The sequence below is a fragment of the Podarcis tiliguerta genome (genome assembly GCF_965153285.1).
Source record: "Podarcis tiliguerta genome assembly, chromosome: 2".
Taxonomy (NCBI): domain Eukaryota; kingdom Metazoa; phylum Chordata; class Lepidosauria; order Squamata; family Lacertidae; genus Podarcis; species Podarcis tiliguerta.
This window is the reverse complement of record NC_139535.1, coordinates 53,134,233-53,152,507: the sequence shown is the minus strand read 5'-3', so window position 1 is coordinate 53,152,507 and position 18,275 is coordinate 53,134,233. Positions and strand designations below refer to the sequence as shown.

The following is an 18,275-nucleotide window of genomic DNA, read 5'->3' as shown; positions in this document are numbered from 1 at the left end:
TTGGCTAATGGAGAGAAGAGCGGGCTGAAATGAGGAAATGGGGAAATGGGCTGGGGGAAGATGGGGATTTCTGGGCCAGGATTGTGGGGTACTGACAGAATTCTATGAAACTTCAGGGCTTCAGAAAACTAAGGAAATTAGGGTATCACCAGAGCTGCCTGGAAAGGTAGCGGGGGATTAAAGGTAGGGTGTGATTGGACTGGAAAGGGAGTTATGTGGGGTGCATGGAGGTCTGTGATGTGGTGTTTCTAGGAGTAGATGGTTTTTACATGCCTGGGCCTTCAACTCTCTCTCCCCCCCCCCCTTCTCTGTCTCCCTCTCTCTTTCTCTCCCTCTCCCTCTCCCCTTCAGTGTCCCAGCAAAACCTTTGGCACATTTAGTTCCACCAAGGATTTCCCCGATGATGTGATTCAGTTTGCTCGCAACCACCCGTTAATGTACAACTCAGTGTTGCCACACGGCCAGCGACCCATCTTCCTGCAGACCAACGTGGGCTACACCTTCACCCGCATCGCAGTAGACCGAGTGGCTGCTGCTGACGGCCACTATGACGTCCTCTTCATTGGCACAGGTGTGTCTGCACGCCTCCCCTTCTGATATGCCTTCCAAGTTCCCTTCTGCTTCTTAAACAGCATGCTAGGATGCCCACAGTTCAAGGGTCAAAATGTGCATTCTGGCGACCAACTCTAGGTAACCCTTAGCTCACTCCTTGTAGAGCACTCCCTCCAGATGTGTATGTAGGGCAGCAGTAGGGCACCTCAGGCCCTCTAGGTATCTCTACACAGCCCTCAGGACTTTTCCCTGGCCTACTTCTTGCCCTGCTTGAGTTCTTTTCCCTGACTGGAATATATCCTTGAGCGGTGATAATTTACAATAGAAGATGATGTGGCTACACAGGCATGGTTCAATTGAGGGCCTCCTTTGGCTGCTATTAACTTTAAAATGTGTGCGCATACACACAGAGGAGATGCTGTTCATTGATCTCCCGCCTTGTTTCTAATTGCACAGTCACTGTGTGTAGTGAAACGTTATATGCTTTCTGCTAGACCCCTTGTCCTGTTGCCTTTGCCTCCCCCAATCCTGTTGGCCACATTCCCGCTTTCAGCTGGTGCACTGAAAGCTTTGATTTAGCATAAGATCAAAGGAGACTGGAAACAAGATCCCTAAAGGGACCAGCTTAAGTGCCCCAAATCCTTGGAAACTTGGCACATTTTGTTGACCTCATCTCTTTTGTATGAACCAAATTGCCTGGCTTTCAGCTCTTCTTGCATGGCGTCTCTGTGGCTTTGAGAAATCTTTCCAGGGGGAGGCAAATAATAGTTCTACAGAGCTACCTTTGGAACTTGGGAAGCATCTGCCTGCCCGCCTGCGAACCCCCCTTTTGTTGTGCTAAATTGTCCCACTTGCCTGGCAGACATTGGCACTGTCCTGAAGGTCGTCTCTGTGCCCAAGGAGAGCTGGCAAAACATGGAGGAGCTGCTGCTGGAGGAGCTGCAGGTGTTTAAGGTGAGTGTGAGCGAAAGGGGAAGGCTGCCTTAGCTGAAGCCAAGCACAACTGTGCAGTGAAAGGACTGTGATGTCCACTCAGGGGCTCCATCTGGCCTAAACATTTCAGAGTTTTCCCTGAATGCTACAGAAGCTTAGAATGTGATTTGGCACTCATGTCCTGCTTGCAGGTTTCCTGTAGTTTGGCCACTGTGAGAACAGGATGCTGGACTAGGTGGGCCTTTGCTCTGACCCAATAGGGTTCTTCTTATGCCCGTCTTGTATAAAACTCTGATGGTGGCCACAGTCTTCAGGGCCTCACTTGAGAAACAGAGACAGTAACCTGGGTGCCGTGGGAAAGTGCTTGGATTCCTGATTGCATAGGAGCAATCCTTAAGAAGAAGAACTGGGATACTGATTGCCTGTCACCAACCCAGTCACACCGCAATTCCTTTTTCTCATTGGCAGGACTCCTCTCCAGTTACAAGCATGCAGATCTCCTCCAAGCGGGTACGTCGTGCAGCAGAAGAGCTTTGGGGGAGCCATGGCGTGGGAATGTGAACAGGGAGGCAATGCAGAGATGACTTCTGCATTACAGTTGGGGAGAGAGCTCAGCAGTGGGAGATTATCTGAACAGAGCCTGGTATTCATACAGATAGATGCTTCCAAGTAAGAGAGTCTATCAGAGGTCCTCTGATGATGAGGCTGTCCCACCTCCTTCAAGACACCCTGTCCCATCCATCTGCCCTGTGGTTGGTTTAAGCAGGGTTGCCACATGTCCAGATATTCCCAGACATATCCGGAATACTGCAGTCGGCAGCAGTGTCCCGATGGAAATCGATAAAATGTCCAGGAAAATCTGGATATATGGCAGCCGATGTCAGCAGTGCTGCCATTTTTCTATTTCTGTTCTCTTCCTTCCATCACCAAGTGTCAGGCCACTCTAGATTTCTCCATGGTCAAGCTAGCAGTTCTCATGCTTTTCCAATGAGAGCTCTGGGCTTCTTTCTCTCTGGGAAAGCCTCATACCCACCTCTTTTGGACTGTGGTGTCAGAGAGGCCAGAATCAGGTGTAATACTAAGGCAAGCAGCAGAAGACATTGACTTGGCCTTAACAGGACTGTTTGGCTTTGTCTCCTAACAGCAACAGCTCTACATTGGCTCCAGGACTTCTGTTTCCCAGCTGCCCTTGCACCGCTGTGGGATCTATGGCAAAGCTTGTGCTGAATGCTGCCTGGCTAGAGATCCATACTGTGCCTGGGATGGGACTACCTGCACTCGCTACATGCACAACACCAAAAGGTACGGTATGACTGCGGGGCTTTCTTGAGGGCAGGGTGGGGCAGAGAGTGATAATGGAGCCTGCCTGTTGTCTCTTGGGCCACCTACCCTCTTGCTGCCAGCCAGCTGTGATCTGGTTTGGTGGGAGATTTGCCCCCCATCTCCTGTTGGCTTGCCTCGAGCAGTGCCCAAAGGGACACAGACCTACATCCTGACAGCATCCCCGTATGCAGTCTTGGCATGGCCACTGTCCGCTCTTGCCTGCTTAAGAGCCTGCTTCTCCTCTGAGGCCATAGGACAGATGCTGCTGATACCAAGATGTGGGAAGGAAATAGCTCCCGGCCACTACATTCAGCTGGATCTGTCTATCCAGGAGCGGTACTCTCCAGGTTGCCCAGGATGTGCACTGTAGGATGTCAGTTCTAAGATGTTGTGACTAGAACCCAAGCAGGACAAGAGCAATCTTGCTACACAGCCCCTCTGAGAACATTTGTCTCCAGGAGAAGCCACACATCCCAGCCCACCTCAGAAGTAACTGTATTTTTCGCGCTATAGGACGCACTGGACCATAGGACGCACCGGGCCATAGGAGGGGGAGAACAGGGGAAAAAAATTATCCCCTTCTCTGCTCAGCGCCCCTTCAGCGAAGCAGCAGGAGAAACGGAGCCCCTTTCATTTCTCCTCTCGCTTTACTGAAGGGGCGCTGTGCAGCTCTCCCTCTTCTGAAGCCAGGAGAGTCTTGCTCTCCCGGCTTCAGCAAAAGGAACCCAAAGCCTTCGGAGCACAGCGCGAGTTCCCACTGCGCTCCAAAGGCTTCAGGCGGCTATCCCTGAAGCCTGGAGAGCGAGAGGGGTTGGTGCGCACAGACCCCTCTCGCTCTCCAGGCTTCAGCGAAAGCAACGCGAAGCCTCCGGAGCTATCGCTGAAGCCAAGGAGCCTGCATTCGCTCCATAGGATGCACACACATTTCCCCTTAATTTTTGGAGGGGAAAAAGTACGTCCTATAGAGCGAAAGATACGGTACAACACACCCTGCTTTTGATCCTGATCAACCTTTCTGTGCTCTCTCCCTCTTCTTGCAGGCGGTTCCGGCGTCAGGATGTGCGAAATGGGGATCCCAATGTGCTCTGCTTTGGAGGTGAGTGCACTTGGACCCTACACTCTGCATCATTCATGCCCAATTTGGTGTGTCCACCATCACCAACAATGTAAGACGTAGCATGGCCTCAGGCTACTGCACTGAATTAGTTCTAGATGCAGTGGAACGTGTGCCTTCCCACCCTCAGCACATATTCACGCATGCACTCTCTTCTCTCACACCTGGCGTACAATACTGAATGCCAGAACCAGAGGAGCACCGAGAAAACATGAATTCTGCTCAGTGCCCTACTATCCTGTCCCCACGATTAAAAAAGAAAAAGAAACGGCGCACTCAGCAGCAAGTGTTCCTCAACTTTCAAATTACTGCATGGAAAGGGAATTGGACCCTAGAAGAAACTAAATTCACGCACATTCATTTATCCAAAATACACTGAGCACAGCTGCACATACAATCTTTCTTTCATTACAACTGTCTTCAGAGCTTAGTTGCTCACTTAAGAATAGATTCTGTTAAATATAGCCAAGACAGCATCCTGGATCCATAGATTGTTCCCTCAAAACGCACCCCATTTTGTAGCCAGCTTGGACTTCTGTTTAGATTTCTTCATGCCTTGCTTCAGCTCTGCCCTCAGCACATCCCTGTGTGTTCATTGTCCTGCCCATATCTCTGTGCTGAGATTAACAGATGACCGTATTGAGCTCTCACAACTTCTGTGCAGATCCCCAGCGAAGCAGCGTCCCAGAAAAGAAGTTATATGGAGTGGAAGGCAGCAGCGCTTTCCTGGAGTGCCTCCCTAAGTCACTGCAGGCCCAGGTTGTGTGGACCTACCAGAAAAGCAGCAGCGCCCCCCGGAAGGAGGTAGGAGCTTGGCTGCTGTGTGCACCTAGACCAGGGGCACCAAACGTTTTAGGCCAGTAGGCACATTTTGAATTTGGTCGTGGGTTCCAGTCACAAAACAGCTGCTGCCATTGATGGCAAAAGACATGCACATCAACCACTGCCACACACAATCACATAGAGAAGCTCTTTGTACTTCTCCTCTGTTCAGAGTGGAAGGAAGGGTGTCCTATCCTGGCATCCAACGAAAGGTGCCTGCCCATGTTTAAGAGGCGTATTCCACGTAGGAGTGGCTGAGCCAGTGCAAACAGGAACTAAGCAGGAAAAAACAAACAGCCTCTCATGCATTGTGGAATTTTGAGCGGATCTTTACCGAGAGCTTTCGCGGGTATTATAGGAGGGTACCATCAGGAACACCCTGGCACCTGGGGGTGCTATGTTGGTGACCCCTGATACAGAAATATAAGAGAGAATGAGAAACAAAGCTGGCAGAATCTAGAGTGGCTGGGGAAACCCAGCCAGATGGGCGGGGTAGAAATATTAAAATTATTATTATTAGTAGTAGTAGTAGTAGTTTTACTTTCTCAATCTACCTCAGCCTCCCTTTGGTTCTAAACCTCCTGGTATCATAAGTATCATTTTTGCCTCTGTGATTCTATGAATTCTGTAATCATTCAATCAATCAGTTAATTAATAAGGCAGGCACGCTGGCCTCCACTTCTGCACATTCCCTTCAGCAGATTCTTCCTCCTTCAGTGCAGGCCCCACTGCTTATAGCAGGGATCTGTCTCCAAGCAGATACCTAGGATTTATTTATTTAACCATTTATATGCCTGTAAAGGTAAAGGTACCCCTGCCCGTACGGGCCAGTCGTGTCCGACTCTAGGGTTGTGCGCCCATCTCACTTAAGAGGCCGGGAGCCAGCACTGTCCGGAAACACTTCCGGGTCACATGGCCAGTGTGACGAACCTGCCGCAGGCGAGCTAGCACCAGCGCCACACACGGAAACGCTGTTTATCTTCCTGCTAGAAAGCGGTACTTATTTATCTACTCGCACTTAGGGGTGCTTTCGAACTGCTAGGTGGGCAGGAGCTGGGACCGAAAGACAGGAGCTCACCCCGCCGCGGGGATTCGAACCGCCGACCATGCGATCGGAAAGCCCTAGGCGCTGAGGTTTTACCCACAGCGCCACCCACGCCCATTATATCCCTGTGGATCACAGTAAAACATCAGCCCTGACCACTGGTCCTGTTAGCTAGGGATGATGGGAGTTGTAGTCCCAAAACATCTGGAGGGCCAAGTTTGGCCATGCCTGCAAGTGGTTTGCAAGAAATATTTTAATTATCAGAGAGTTTTGAAACAATTACAAACATTTAAAAACAGTTAGAATTAACACTAAAGGCAATTAAAATATGCAAGCATCTGTGTGTCTTACTGTTGATGGGGCCATCCTCCCTTCTGGTTCTTGAATCATTATTCCTGCCTGTCCCATCTCAATTCCTCACCCCTACTGATGACCTCTCACCAATGCTATCCCTTTTCTCTAACCTGCAGGTGCTGTTGGATGACCGGGTCATCAAGATGGAGCGGGGGATCCTGTTGCGCAACGTGCAGCGCAAGGATGCTGGCCTCTACCACTGCCACGCCACGGAGCACGGCTTTACCCAGAGTTTGCTGCACCTCCAGCTTGAAGTGATCCATGCCCAGCAAGCCGACTCGCTCTCCGTCTCCCGGGAAGAGGAGCCCGCGCAGCCCTTCCACCGCAAGCTCTGGTACCAAGATTTCTTGCAGCTGGTGGACCACCCCAACCTCAGTACCATGGACCAGGTATGTGAGCAGCTGTGGAGCCGCAAGAGCCACCAGCCGAAGAAGAAGCCGCCACTACCCCCTCCGCTCAGCGTCAAGGCCAAGAGCCACAAGTGGAAGCACCTGGAGGACAAGCGGAAAGGCCGCAGCCGGAGAACACACGAAGTGCCCCGTGCGGAGAGGGGGCCCCGGAGCACTGACGTCTGGTGACCTGCATGGAGTGCAGCTGGACAACCAACCTCTATGCTGGGGAGCAGGGTGGGCGTTTAGGGAAAGGGGTGGGAGAGAGGATGCCGGACCATGGTTTGGTGGAGAGGGCTTCCTTTCCATCCTCCTGGCGGCCGTTTCATACGTAGTTTGTAGGGGGGGTGCTGTCGTCATAGCAACTTAGCTGCCATTCTTCAGAACTCGGTGCGAAGCAACAGAACCCGACAGGAGAGGGTGGCTTCTGTAGCCCTCACCTCTCCCGTAACATACAACCAAAGATGGTGGCAGCAGTCTCGAGGGACCAAAGGAACCAAGTTATTATGATATCCTGCGCAGTGGGAAGTAAACCAGACAGGATACGCCAGGAGTTGTGGTCCCTTTTTTCTTACCCTCAAGGATCTGCTGACTGTCAAGATGTAATTCTGGGGCTGAGGAGCCGTCTAGCTCTGGAGCGTCTGTTCGTGCTCAGAATCTTCCTCTGAAGAGGACAGTCCCCCGATGCATCCCTCTGTCTTGATAGGCAGGGTGCCTACCCTGTTTCCTCTTGCTTCCATAACCAAACCGACCTGCCTTGTGCGCATAAGTGTAGCAATGTGCTCTCCCCCTCCAGAGACACTACAGAACCACTGATGTATTTATTAACAGATTGTTAACTGATGAATGTAAATCCACCACCAGGTGGCCCACCAGCATTTAGCCTCTGACTGAAGGGACAGGACTCCTGCTGCCCAAAGGATTGTGGGTACACTTCTGAAATGTTTTGGATGTGCATGTGGCAATGATGATGGTAACAGAGATGAGGAATCGTGGCATATCTCCTACGTTCTCAGATCTATATTTTATATGGCCCTTAGGGGATTCTTCATCAGACTGAGACCCCCTCAAGTGGCAGGGCAGTAACAGAAAGGCAGTTAACACATTGGTAAAATATTGAAGTTGAGGCCCTGTCATGACACAAGGATGTTTGTAGGGTCATGTTGAGCAGTGGAGGTGTCTGTCTGTCCTTTCTTTGAAGGTTATTGCCAGAAGAATGATGGCCAACCAAGGTTTGTTCCCTGCTTTGGTCTGCTCTGGGGCCCAAGTCACCAGCCACAACCCATCAGGAGCAATATCTAAAAGAGTAGCCCAGACCTCCCCTTCTCAATCTGTTTTGGGCCATATCTTCCACCTTCTCTTGGCCATGTTGACTGGGGGTGATGGGAGCTGTAGTCTAAACCATTTGTAGGGCACCATCTTGGGAAAGCCTTGGCTAGACCAAATGAGGACACTCATTTTGAATTCTTCATTTTGGGAGTGCCTTGTGAGGCACCTCTGTGGAATGCCCAGAAAGGTGTAATCATGCAGATGAAGCTCATCTGTTCCTTAGATATGCTGGGGAGGTGTTGATCTCTGTGTTGCTTCCTGTTCTGTAGAAAAACAGGAGGTTTCAGTCTGAAGGGAGGTGGAGGTGTTGGCCTGACAGAGGTAATGCAGTCTTGTCTTGGATTATGATTTGGGCAGCAAGGGTCTGAGATAGATAGATCTGCTCTGATTTAAGATATATAAGCTGTTTCTGTGGTGTCCGAAACATTAGAAAGGGGTGATATCAGCACTACCTAGTCAAGCTGAAAGTCGCTGTCCAATGAAACAGAAAGTGAGACTGGAGCCCACCATCTTCAAGAACAGAGTAGAACCAATGGTTAGTTATTAAATTCACAGTTCACACCCAGTAAAGGGAAAACTGGCTTACAGAGTTCTCAACAGCCTGTTCTGTACCATTTTTTTAGTGCAAACTGCCCCTAAATTGTCCTGCCAGTGAGGAATTTCACAGCTTCTTTTAAAAAAAAATCATTGTTTTGCCTTTTATTTCCCTTTACTTTTAGAGTAACCTACTGCCATGGCACCAGGCTGTCCCTTTTGCCTATGTAGGGTAAAAACTTTCTCTATAATACATGGACGTTAGAACTAATCAGAGATATTTTACAAATAGATTCTGCTACATTGTCATTCTACTTATGGTTGCCATATGTCCTCCTTTTCCAGGACACATCCTCTTTTTCATGGCTGTGTAAAATGAGTGTCGCCACAACGATCCATAGTTACAAGTAGAAGTCGGCAAATGTGTCCTCTTTTTTGCTCTTCAGAATATGGCAGCCCTATCTACACCTCCCTCCCCACTTTACCAGGCAAAATTGCTGATTTAAAATGGAACCAATATCCCACATGTACAGGTCTTTTAAGGTTGTTTTAAGAACACTTTTTGCAGTATTGTAAGCTACACCACAGACTGTGTGGAGCTGTGTGGTGAGGGATAAATGGCAAAGGAGAAGCAAATCAAGCTTATCACATGATTCCAGAGTCTTTGGTCTACCCAAAAATGGACTTGGAAATGTAGTTTTCAGAGAGCGCAGAGAAAATATGACAATTCCTGGCATGCCTGGCCCCAGGCTCAGAGTGATAGCAGCACCAATGCCATGTGCTGAAAGAAGGAGGAGAGACCTACCCCCCTTGTCACTACCAGCTGCAGAAGCAGCAGCAGCGAGGTTGACATTTCGGTGAATGAGAGAATTTGAAGGCTCAGCTAGGGGGATAGGTTAGGGGAGGGATTTGACCATGTTGGGCCTTCAGCTGGGACCATACCTGAGTTTCCAGAGCGACTCTCTTGAAAAATAGCTGATCACATAGTCTGACTTTTCCTAGACTGTATCATTTCAGACTGCAGATATGGAACTGTTTGGTTGAATGCTGTCCCATATTTTCTTTTTTTTAAAAAAATCCATGCACATAAAAAATTAGCATGCCAGAAAGAGGTTTAGGGAACCCCCTTCTACCCCGACATCTTGTTTTCCAAGGCAGCTGACTGACCCTTGTTGGAGACCAGGGTTTCTGAAGCCTTTAAACGGCATTAATAAAATGGCATTAAGAAAAACATAATGTCATCATTGTAATCTTCCTTGCTTGGTTATGGGGAATGGCTGTGATTTAGTATGCTGCTCAAGTCTTAGCCTGTTTCCTATAGCTAAGGGGTGTAAGGGAGAGCGTGTCATGAGATTCAATTATGCCTAATACTTCATCTTTGAGTTCTGCCTCCTACTCTCTTTTGTGCATGATTGACAGCTGTGAAGGATTCAGGCATGCGTAGCTTGCCATTTCCCCTTGTATAATTTGGGGAAAGGGGTTAGACCCATTATTGTGCAGTGAGCCACACATGAAACACCCTTCTCAGCTTACATGGCATACATACTTGTGGTTTGAGCCTCTAGGGCTTGCCACTTGAAAGGTTAGTGGTTCGAATCCGCTCGACGATGGTGATCTCCCATTGCTCTGTCTCAGTTCCTGCCAACCTAACAGTTCGAAAGCACACCAGTGCAAGTAGATAAATAGGTACTGCTGTGGTGGGAAGGTAAATGGCATTTTGTGTGCTCTGTTTTCTGTAACGGTGTTCTGTTGCGCCAAAAGCGGTTTAGTCATGCTGACCACATGACCTGGAAAGCTGTCTGTGGACAAACGGCCTGAAAAGCGAGAAAACGCCACACCCCATAATCACCTTTGACCAGACTTAACCATCCAGGAGTCCTTTACCTTTTACCTCCCCCCCCCCCAAACTTAGGGTGTCTAAGTGTAGTCATAATAAGCTAGTAGCATAAGAACAGAAGAACAATCCTCCTGGATCAGGCCAGTAGCCCACCTAGTCCAGCATCCTTTTCTCACAGTGGCCCACCAAATGTCTGTGGGAAGTCTGCAAGTCGGACCTGAAATCAGCAGCACTTTCCCCATTTGTTATGCAGTGGGGGCAGCTACTTTTAAACCTAGATTACAGTGGTGCCTCGCAAGACGAAAAGAATCCGTTCCGCGAGTCTCTTCATCTAGCGGTTTTTTTGTCTTGCGAAGCAACCCCATTAGCGGATTAGCGGATTAGCGCTATTAGCGGTTTAGCGGCTATTAGCGGCTATTAAAGGCTTAAGGGATTAGCGGATTAGCTGCTAAAAGGCTATTAGCAGCTTAGTGCCTTAGAAAAAGGGGGTGGGGAGCGGAAAAAAATCGCAGGAACTCGCAAGACATTTTCGTCTTGCGAAGCAAGCCCATAGGAAATTCGTTTTGCGAAGCACCTCCAAAACGGAAAACCCTTTCGTCTAGCGGGTTTTCCGTCTTGCGAGGCATACGTCTTGCGGGGCACCACTGTATTTCCCTAGTTAAAAGCATCAATCACCATCCTGAAACACTGTGGATGAAACTCAGCTATTTGGCAGGTATAACTTTTTGTTCCCCACTCCTTCCATTTGTTTCCTCTCTTCCCGTGTCTGGGAGGAAAAGATATATTGATCATGAAAACCCCCATTTGGAACCTCAGCATTTTGGCCATTAAGGTTTCCATACCGAAGAAAGAGGCATCGGACTAACGTCCTTGGCAACTAATTATTGTTTTACCTTATGTATCTTATCTGTTGAACCTATGATAAATTCTAAAGGAAATGGTAGCAGCAAAAATAAGTGTGCAGAGTTGCTGGACGCGAGGCATAGATGTCAGCCAAGGTGGCCTGTGGTGAGTTAACCCAGCCTCAATAGCGACTGGGTCTACTTTTAAGACATGCAGCAAGAGTGCTGGATCCAGTGTGGTTGGAATATATTAACACAATAAAGCAGTTTTAACTTTGTGTGTCTGGTTTCCATAACATGGAAGTGATCACTGCATACATTTTTAGGTGCTTGCAGAACATTACCTGTCGTCCTCACTCTAGAAACAGAGCAATGATTATGGAGGCAGACCAAAACCCCTTCTTCATTTATGGTTCCAGAACAGCAATGTACCATAGGCCTAGGGGTCATGGAAATTAGGCCAGCTGTCATGTATTACTTAGGTGAAGCCTAGGCCATGATAGCTTGTGCCATAATACATGTAGAGGTGTTTAAGGTCTCCTGCTTCACTTGCTAAATTTCTGCCTATCAGGTCATTGCCATGAACAGGGCCTCGCTCCTGTACCTTTGCCAGCAGTCTGGAAAGCAGAAATTTAGCAGGTAAATCAGAGAGAAAGTCATTGTATAAAACATTATCTGCTTTATTTCTGCTTGGCAAGGCTGCAGGGGCAAGGCCAGCTGGGTCACATGACTGACAAAGGAGCAGTGCACTCTGGGTAATATGCACAACTTTTCTTTTTGGGTAATGCACCCAAGGAGGGTTTAGGATGGGGTCTGTGGGAGCTCCTTACCTTTCCCCATGGTTTCTTCAGCTGAATGGCAGCCTTAAGTGTCTGGACAGGTTTGTAGTTGCCCTGGGGGGCGGGGGAGAGAAAGGAAGTGGGGAGATGACTTGAGAGACAGTGGAATATTGCTACCCCATTAATTAGCAGGTTAGGCCCCTAAAACAATGATGGCAATATGTGACATTTTCATCAATGCGGTCAGTGGGGTCCTGAGGGCCAGGTAGAGAGGGCTGGGGGGGGGGGAGGCAAAGGTTCTGCCCCCTCTGGCTTTAAATTAAGTCATAAAAGCAATTTATCTTGAGTTTAAAAGATTGGGGTTTTCATTCTTTCAGACCATCTCAGCTTGAGAACTTGTTGCCATTTATTTAATTTGATTTTGAGATTGCCAAGCTCTAATTGGATGATCATCTTATATATACATTTTGAACAAAGTCCCCCCCCCCCACTTCCCATGGTCACAAATTTTAGATCATCCTCTCATTATATATTAGTTTCATGTAGTTCAACAGCATGGCTCTCCAAAGTCTTGCTATAACAATACTTTTGACTGCTTACACAGCTCTTTAGTCTTGACCATGACCATTGCCAACTAAGCTTTGTGCCATCCCAGGATCATATGAAGCTGTTTTCCTTTCTTGGATCAACTGTTAAAATCTTTCTGGAGGACTAAGAGTCTGTCACAGGTCTTTCCAACCTTTTGGGGTCAGTGGGCGCATTTGGAAGTCGAGCGCCCATCACAAAATGGCTGCCGTGAGCCTGTGGGAAAACACAAAAGGTGGGCCTCGTGAGGGTGCAGGAGTGGATGAGACAGTGTAAACAGGAACAGAATAGTAATAGCGAACAGTCTCACACATTGTGAATTTTTTAGGAAATATTTACTGAAACCTTTCATGGACGCCATAGGAGGCATTGGAGTGTGCACTGGCACCAGCAGGCCCTTTTTTGGGTACCTCTGGCCTGTTGTTTGGAATGTACCTGTTCATAGCCTCAGGTGATCACGTTCGCCTAAATCCTGCTCGCTCTCCCTATAGTCCAGCCTCAGGCTGTCAGGAATGAACCCTGGTCTACACAAACAGCTCACCATATGGGGAAACTTACCTTGGGCTTCACAGTTAATTATTCCCAACAAATTAATGCCATTGTCACAGACATTTCCTTTCTTTCTGGCTTCAGTGTTTATTTCATCCCCTTCCTACACCCACCTGCCAGTGGAGGATAACACTTTCTCAGATGAAGTCCATGAAAGTCTTATGCCATAGTAATTTTGCTAGTCTTTAGCACCAGCTAGCTTGTACCAGCCAGGAGAGGAGGGTGTGGGGATTGCCTTTTTTTTCTTGGTAGTTCTTTCTGTCTCTAAATCCCCCCCCCCCCAGCAGTTCTTGTGGGGGAGGGGGAGGGGGATTAGTTATATCAACTCCAGGCTGGCATGATGGTGGGAGATTCTGATCCTGGGGCCATTCTGAGAAACGAAGAAGACAAAGATCTGGGCAATCCAGGACCACATCTGTCCCACCCTCAGAAAACTTCATTTTGTGGCCTAAAGAACCACCCATGATAGAGCTGTTTCCATTGAGCTGTCCTTAAGGAGGCACCTTGCGGTCCTCCATGAAGCTCCCCTCAGCCAGTGGATCTGGGGGATAGGATTGTGCTGTCTCATCCCTCAACCTTAGCTCACCCATTTTTAAATACACAAATAAATTGGGTGGCCTACAGTACAGGGTAATGATTCCTGAGCTCATCATGTGAAGTGCTTTAAGCAAGGAACATTACTCTATAAAATATTATGGCAGGAAATTGGTATGGAATACATTTGGCTTCTTCCAGTTCCCTGAAATCAAAAGGGAAGATTATGCTGCTGGTAACTCCTGCTTCTTCTTCTGTGAAACAGAGGCTTTTATTAGCTTTGTAAGTGTCAAAATGATGAGCAGTATAAGTGATAGTTTGCCTGTGAAAGTGTCTATGAAAGTACAAGTCATTCATGCTTACAAAATAAACAGCTGAGTTGACTGGAAGCAGCCACTAGGAGGCATAAAAGCACTATGGTCATGTTATAAATCCTTATTTTATTTTATTCTATCTTTATTTTCATTTTTATTTAAACTGCTTAATATTTTGAGAATGTAGCTGCCATAGTACAACTGCTATGTGAAGAATGCATGTGAAGAAAGCAATTTTAGGATAGCAAAATATTGTGGCACAAATCTTTCAATGACTAGGATAGAAGCGGTTTAGTCATGCTGGCCATATGACCCAGAAAGCTGTCTGTGGACAAACACTGGCTCCCTCAGCCTGAAGTGCCTGACGTGCGACTGGACTTAACCGTCCAGGGGGTCCTTTACCTTTTTAAAAAATTTTATTTTATTATTTACACACACACACTCCCACCCAGTCTCACATACAAAATATATTTATGTGGTTTTATTTATCATTTAGTCTAAGCCCACAAGAGAAAAATATTTTCTAATAGGTAGCAACTCTTGAGAGTCCCATGGACTGCAAGAAGATCAAACGCATCCATTCTTAAGGAAATCAGCCCTGAGTGCTCACTGGAAGGACAGATCGTGAAGTTGAGGCTCCAATACTTTGGCCACCTCATGAGAAGAGAAGACTCCCTGGAAAAGACCCTGATGTTGGGAAAAATGGAGGGCACAAGGAGAAGGGGACGACAGAGGACGAGATGGTTAGACAGTGTTCTCGAAGCTACAAACATGAATCTGGCCAAACTGCGGGTGGCAGTGGAAGACAGGAGTGCCTGGCGTGCTCTGGTCCATGGGGTCACGAAGAGTCGGACACGACTGAACGACTAAACAACAACAACAAATAGGTAGCAACTACTTTGTGATTCAATTTTATTTTATTTTTTGCCTTTTCTCAAGATAATTAACTGCCACAAAGTTAATATTCATATTATTTTTAATCATTTCAAGATAAGGCAGGATTGCCAAGACAAGAAGGTGGGCTGAGGGGCTGGTACTACTGTAAATCAAGTGCTTTCTGCCTGTGTGTGCTTACCTGCATAACCTGTAAATATATGTTATGTAAATGCCCAGGCTACATGGTCCTTTATCAGGGATGCTGTAGTTTCCTGCAGGAGATTGGACTATTTGAGGCTCCTTTCAACATCATGAAATACATATATACACAGGTTCCATAAGTCTCCAGTGCTTTCTTCTACAACAGGAAACTCCCCTTTGAAAAAGCCATGCCAAAACTGGCCAGTGGTCAGTGCTCAGGAAGGTGGGGAGCTGTAGTGCTGCAACATCTGGAGGGCCACAGGTCTCCTCACCCCACAACTAAGGGCTCCTTGGTTATGTGTGTATTGGAAAGCTGTGGCTGTCACAACCTGTAGTTAGTTGCTTTAGTAATAATGCAGTTGAAAGGCACGGTATAAATATTCAAAAACAAATCCAAAGCGCAGGAAGAGGAACCTTTGGTTCTCACCTGAAAGGTGTTTCTTGAGGTGTCGAACATACAGCATGGGGTTTTTTGGATGGTGCTGCTCTCTTGCGGCTGAAGATAGGAAACACAGACTGGTCTTTGTTCTTTATACATGCCTACCACCTCTGTTGAATGACAAGCTGCAGGAATGGGCTAAATAACTTTGAACTCACTCATGGAAAATGGTGCTAATGCGAACAACATTGAACTGAAGGAATAACACAACGGATCCCTGAAGAGCAGGAAAAACATGTATAAAATAGAACAGTCTTCCTCAACCTGGGCTGCATCAATAGGAGTATAGCATCTAGATCAAGGGAAGTTATAGTGCCACTGTATTCTGCTCTGGTCAGACCTCACCTGGAGTACTGTGTCCAGTTCTGGGCACCACAGTTCAAGAAGGACACTGACAAACTGGAACGTGTACAGAGGAGGGCAACCAAAATGGTCAAAGGCCTGGAAACAATGCCTTATGAGGAACGGCTAAGGGAGCTGGGCATGTTTAGCCTGGAGAAGAGGAGGTTAAGGGGTGATATGATAGCCATGTTCAAATATATAAAAGGATGTCACATAGAGGAGGGAGAAAGGTTGTTTTCTGCTGCTCCAGAGAAGCGGACACGGGGCAATGGATACAAACTACAAGAAAGAGGGTTCCACCTAAACATTAGGAAGAACTTCCTGACAGTAAGAGCTGTTCGACAGTGGAATTTGCTGCCAAGGAATGTGGTGGAGTCTCCTTCTTTGGAGGTCTTTAAGCAGAGGCTTGACAACCATATGTCAGGAGTGCTCTGATGGTGTTTCCTGCTTGGCAGGGGGTTGGACTCGATGACCCTTGTGGTCTCTTCCAACTCTATGATTCTATGATTCTATGATTCTAACCAAGTGCCCTGTCCATATTTTGGACTACAACCTCCATCACCCTCTGCTAGCTAGAGCTGGTAGGAGTCGGAAGACCAAAACACCAGGAGGGCACCATGTTGGGGGATGCAGAAATAGTGTGATGGAGGAAAGCACACACTGATTATGCACTCGTGTATCATGCACTTCCAACATTCATTGTCTATGCCATTTCCTGGCAGCTATTAAGAGATCTAGAAATTGTAAACCTAAAGAATTTGAGGTAAGCAAGTTCCCTCCCCCCAAAAAAGCAATGCAGATGGCTAATTAAAAGTGCTTACATTTAAATTACAACACTTAACAGAATCTGCTTGGATGATTGTTGAACTGAAAAGTGCTTTCATGCGGAATTGTTACACATACTACTCAATAATAAGCTGGAGGTTTTATTTCAGACAGTTAAATACAGCTATGGTGTTTTATGCTCTGTATAAAATGAGCCGAGTGCTGGGCTGCTCTTGGAAGGTAATTTCAATGTTTAATAAAAGAAGACTGGTGGTGTAGATTTTTTAAAGGGTATGAGATCTTATCAGATTAGCAATTAACTTTATGGCACTCGGATTAATGCAAGAAATCATCTCAGCTGAGATTTATAGACCTACAAAGTAAAATAAAATATGTGCAATGGGCATGATCCAGCCAGGTTTAAACATCTTTACGATTGTAATATTAATTGAAAGAAATCAATGGGATTTCTAAGCAAATATGCTTAGGCCCAGATTGTGACTTGCCACTGGTTTCTGCAGGGAAGTTAAATATGTGTATAGTCTTGACTCTTTCCCATTTAGACTTAGGGGGCCATGGATCAACTATTTTAAGGAGTCATCTAAGGCTGCCTGGTCCAGGCCCAAAGATGCAGAATCCTAGATGCATGGGTACAGCAGACTGAGAAAGCACATAGGTCACCTAATAACAATCTTCTACCGGCAGGAACGGCTGGAATGGCTCTGCTTCTGTGCTTGTGCTGCACTGACATCCCCATTGCCTCACCCCGCCCAGTAAGCAATACTGACCCGTCTGCCAGGAAGCTAACTCCACCAGGTACACTGCTTCTGCATCTATACACATTACTATATGCAAATCTGTGTTCTCCTTTTGTGTGTGTGATCCATTTCCTTTTTTAAAAAAATGTGGATGTAAAGACATTTCACTATAGCTATATTATACCTTCTCTTTGCTGGTCCATGATTTTAAAGTCCTATTATTCTCGTGCAAGACCACTGGTGGCAGGCCTGACAGGACAGCTTCCTTTTCCCTGGTGAATGCTGTTTTCTGTTTTTCATCCAGCCCACAGCAAAAATATGTCTCTCAGTTCTGGATAGCAGTCTCTGAAGACAGCAGTACCCCTGTTGGGCAGAGCCCTTCAGCCCTTACAGGCATAGCCAAAGTTGGCCCTCCAGCTGTTTTGGGACTACAACTCCCATCATCCCTAGCTAACAGAACCAGTGGTCAGGGATGATGGGAATTGTAGTCCCCAAACAGCTGGAGGGCCACGTTTGGCCATGCCTGCTTAGAAGGAAGGTGGCCAGATGCAAACGAATTCCAGAATCATGCTTAATACAGTAGTTGTGTGCGTGAGGGGGTCGCAAGCTAATCTCTCTTCTGCACAACAAGTAAAGGTGCAAGAGCCCTGTCCACTTTCTGCTGGCCAACCAACTAATAACACCTAAACCTCTTAATATTCGTACTGCTAAATGTACCTACACAAACAAACAAAAACCCCTGCTTCCTAATCTCGTATCTTGTCCAGTTTTATTGGCAGATTTACCTGGAAAGTAGAATGTGCGATTTCTCCAAAATTGTGTAAGAAACTAGATACATATAGTTCATTTTTGGTGCTGTTTTTGCACTTCACTGTTTACTTCCTCTGATCACGGTCACACATTTCAAATTATTTTTTGGTGACTGACCTGTGATGGCAGATTCGCTCACCCAAGTCATCAGTTGATACAGCAGTAAATGGATGATGGGCAGGCCTGTGCACAGAAGTCCTTTGTGTTTCAGGTTTGAGGTGATAAATCCCTGGTTGAGTTTTCATGCAA

At 47.0% G+C, this 18,275-nt stretch overlaps 1 protein-coding gene across 2 annotated transcripts in view; it reads left to right on the top strand.

Annotated features, from left to right (window-relative positions):
- The window catches only part of SEMA3B (semaphorin 3B), a 69,203-nt gene extending 60,386 nt beyond the window's left edge, over window positions 1-8,817 (top strand). For both annotated transcript variants that reach the window (XM_083429415.1, XM_083429414.1), the window contains 7 exons: window positions 352-571; window positions 1,415-1,506; window positions 1,954-1,995; window positions 2,630-2,787; window positions 3,849-3,904; window positions 4,587-4,726; window positions 6,260-8,817. In XM_083429415.1, coding sequence (XP_083285541.1) covers window positions 352-571; window positions 1,415-1,506; window positions 1,954-1,995; window positions 2,630-2,787; window positions 3,849-3,904; window positions 4,587-4,726; window positions 6,260-6,721 — 1,170 coding nt within the window. In that variant the 3' untranslated portion in view covers window positions 6,722-8,817. The remainder of the gene's footprint in view (window positions 1-351; window positions 572-1,414; window positions 1,507-1,953; window positions 1,996-2,629; window positions 2,788-3,848; window positions 3,905-4,586; window positions 4,727-6,259) is intronic.
- Window positions 8,818-18,275: the final 9,458 nt, after the last annotated feature.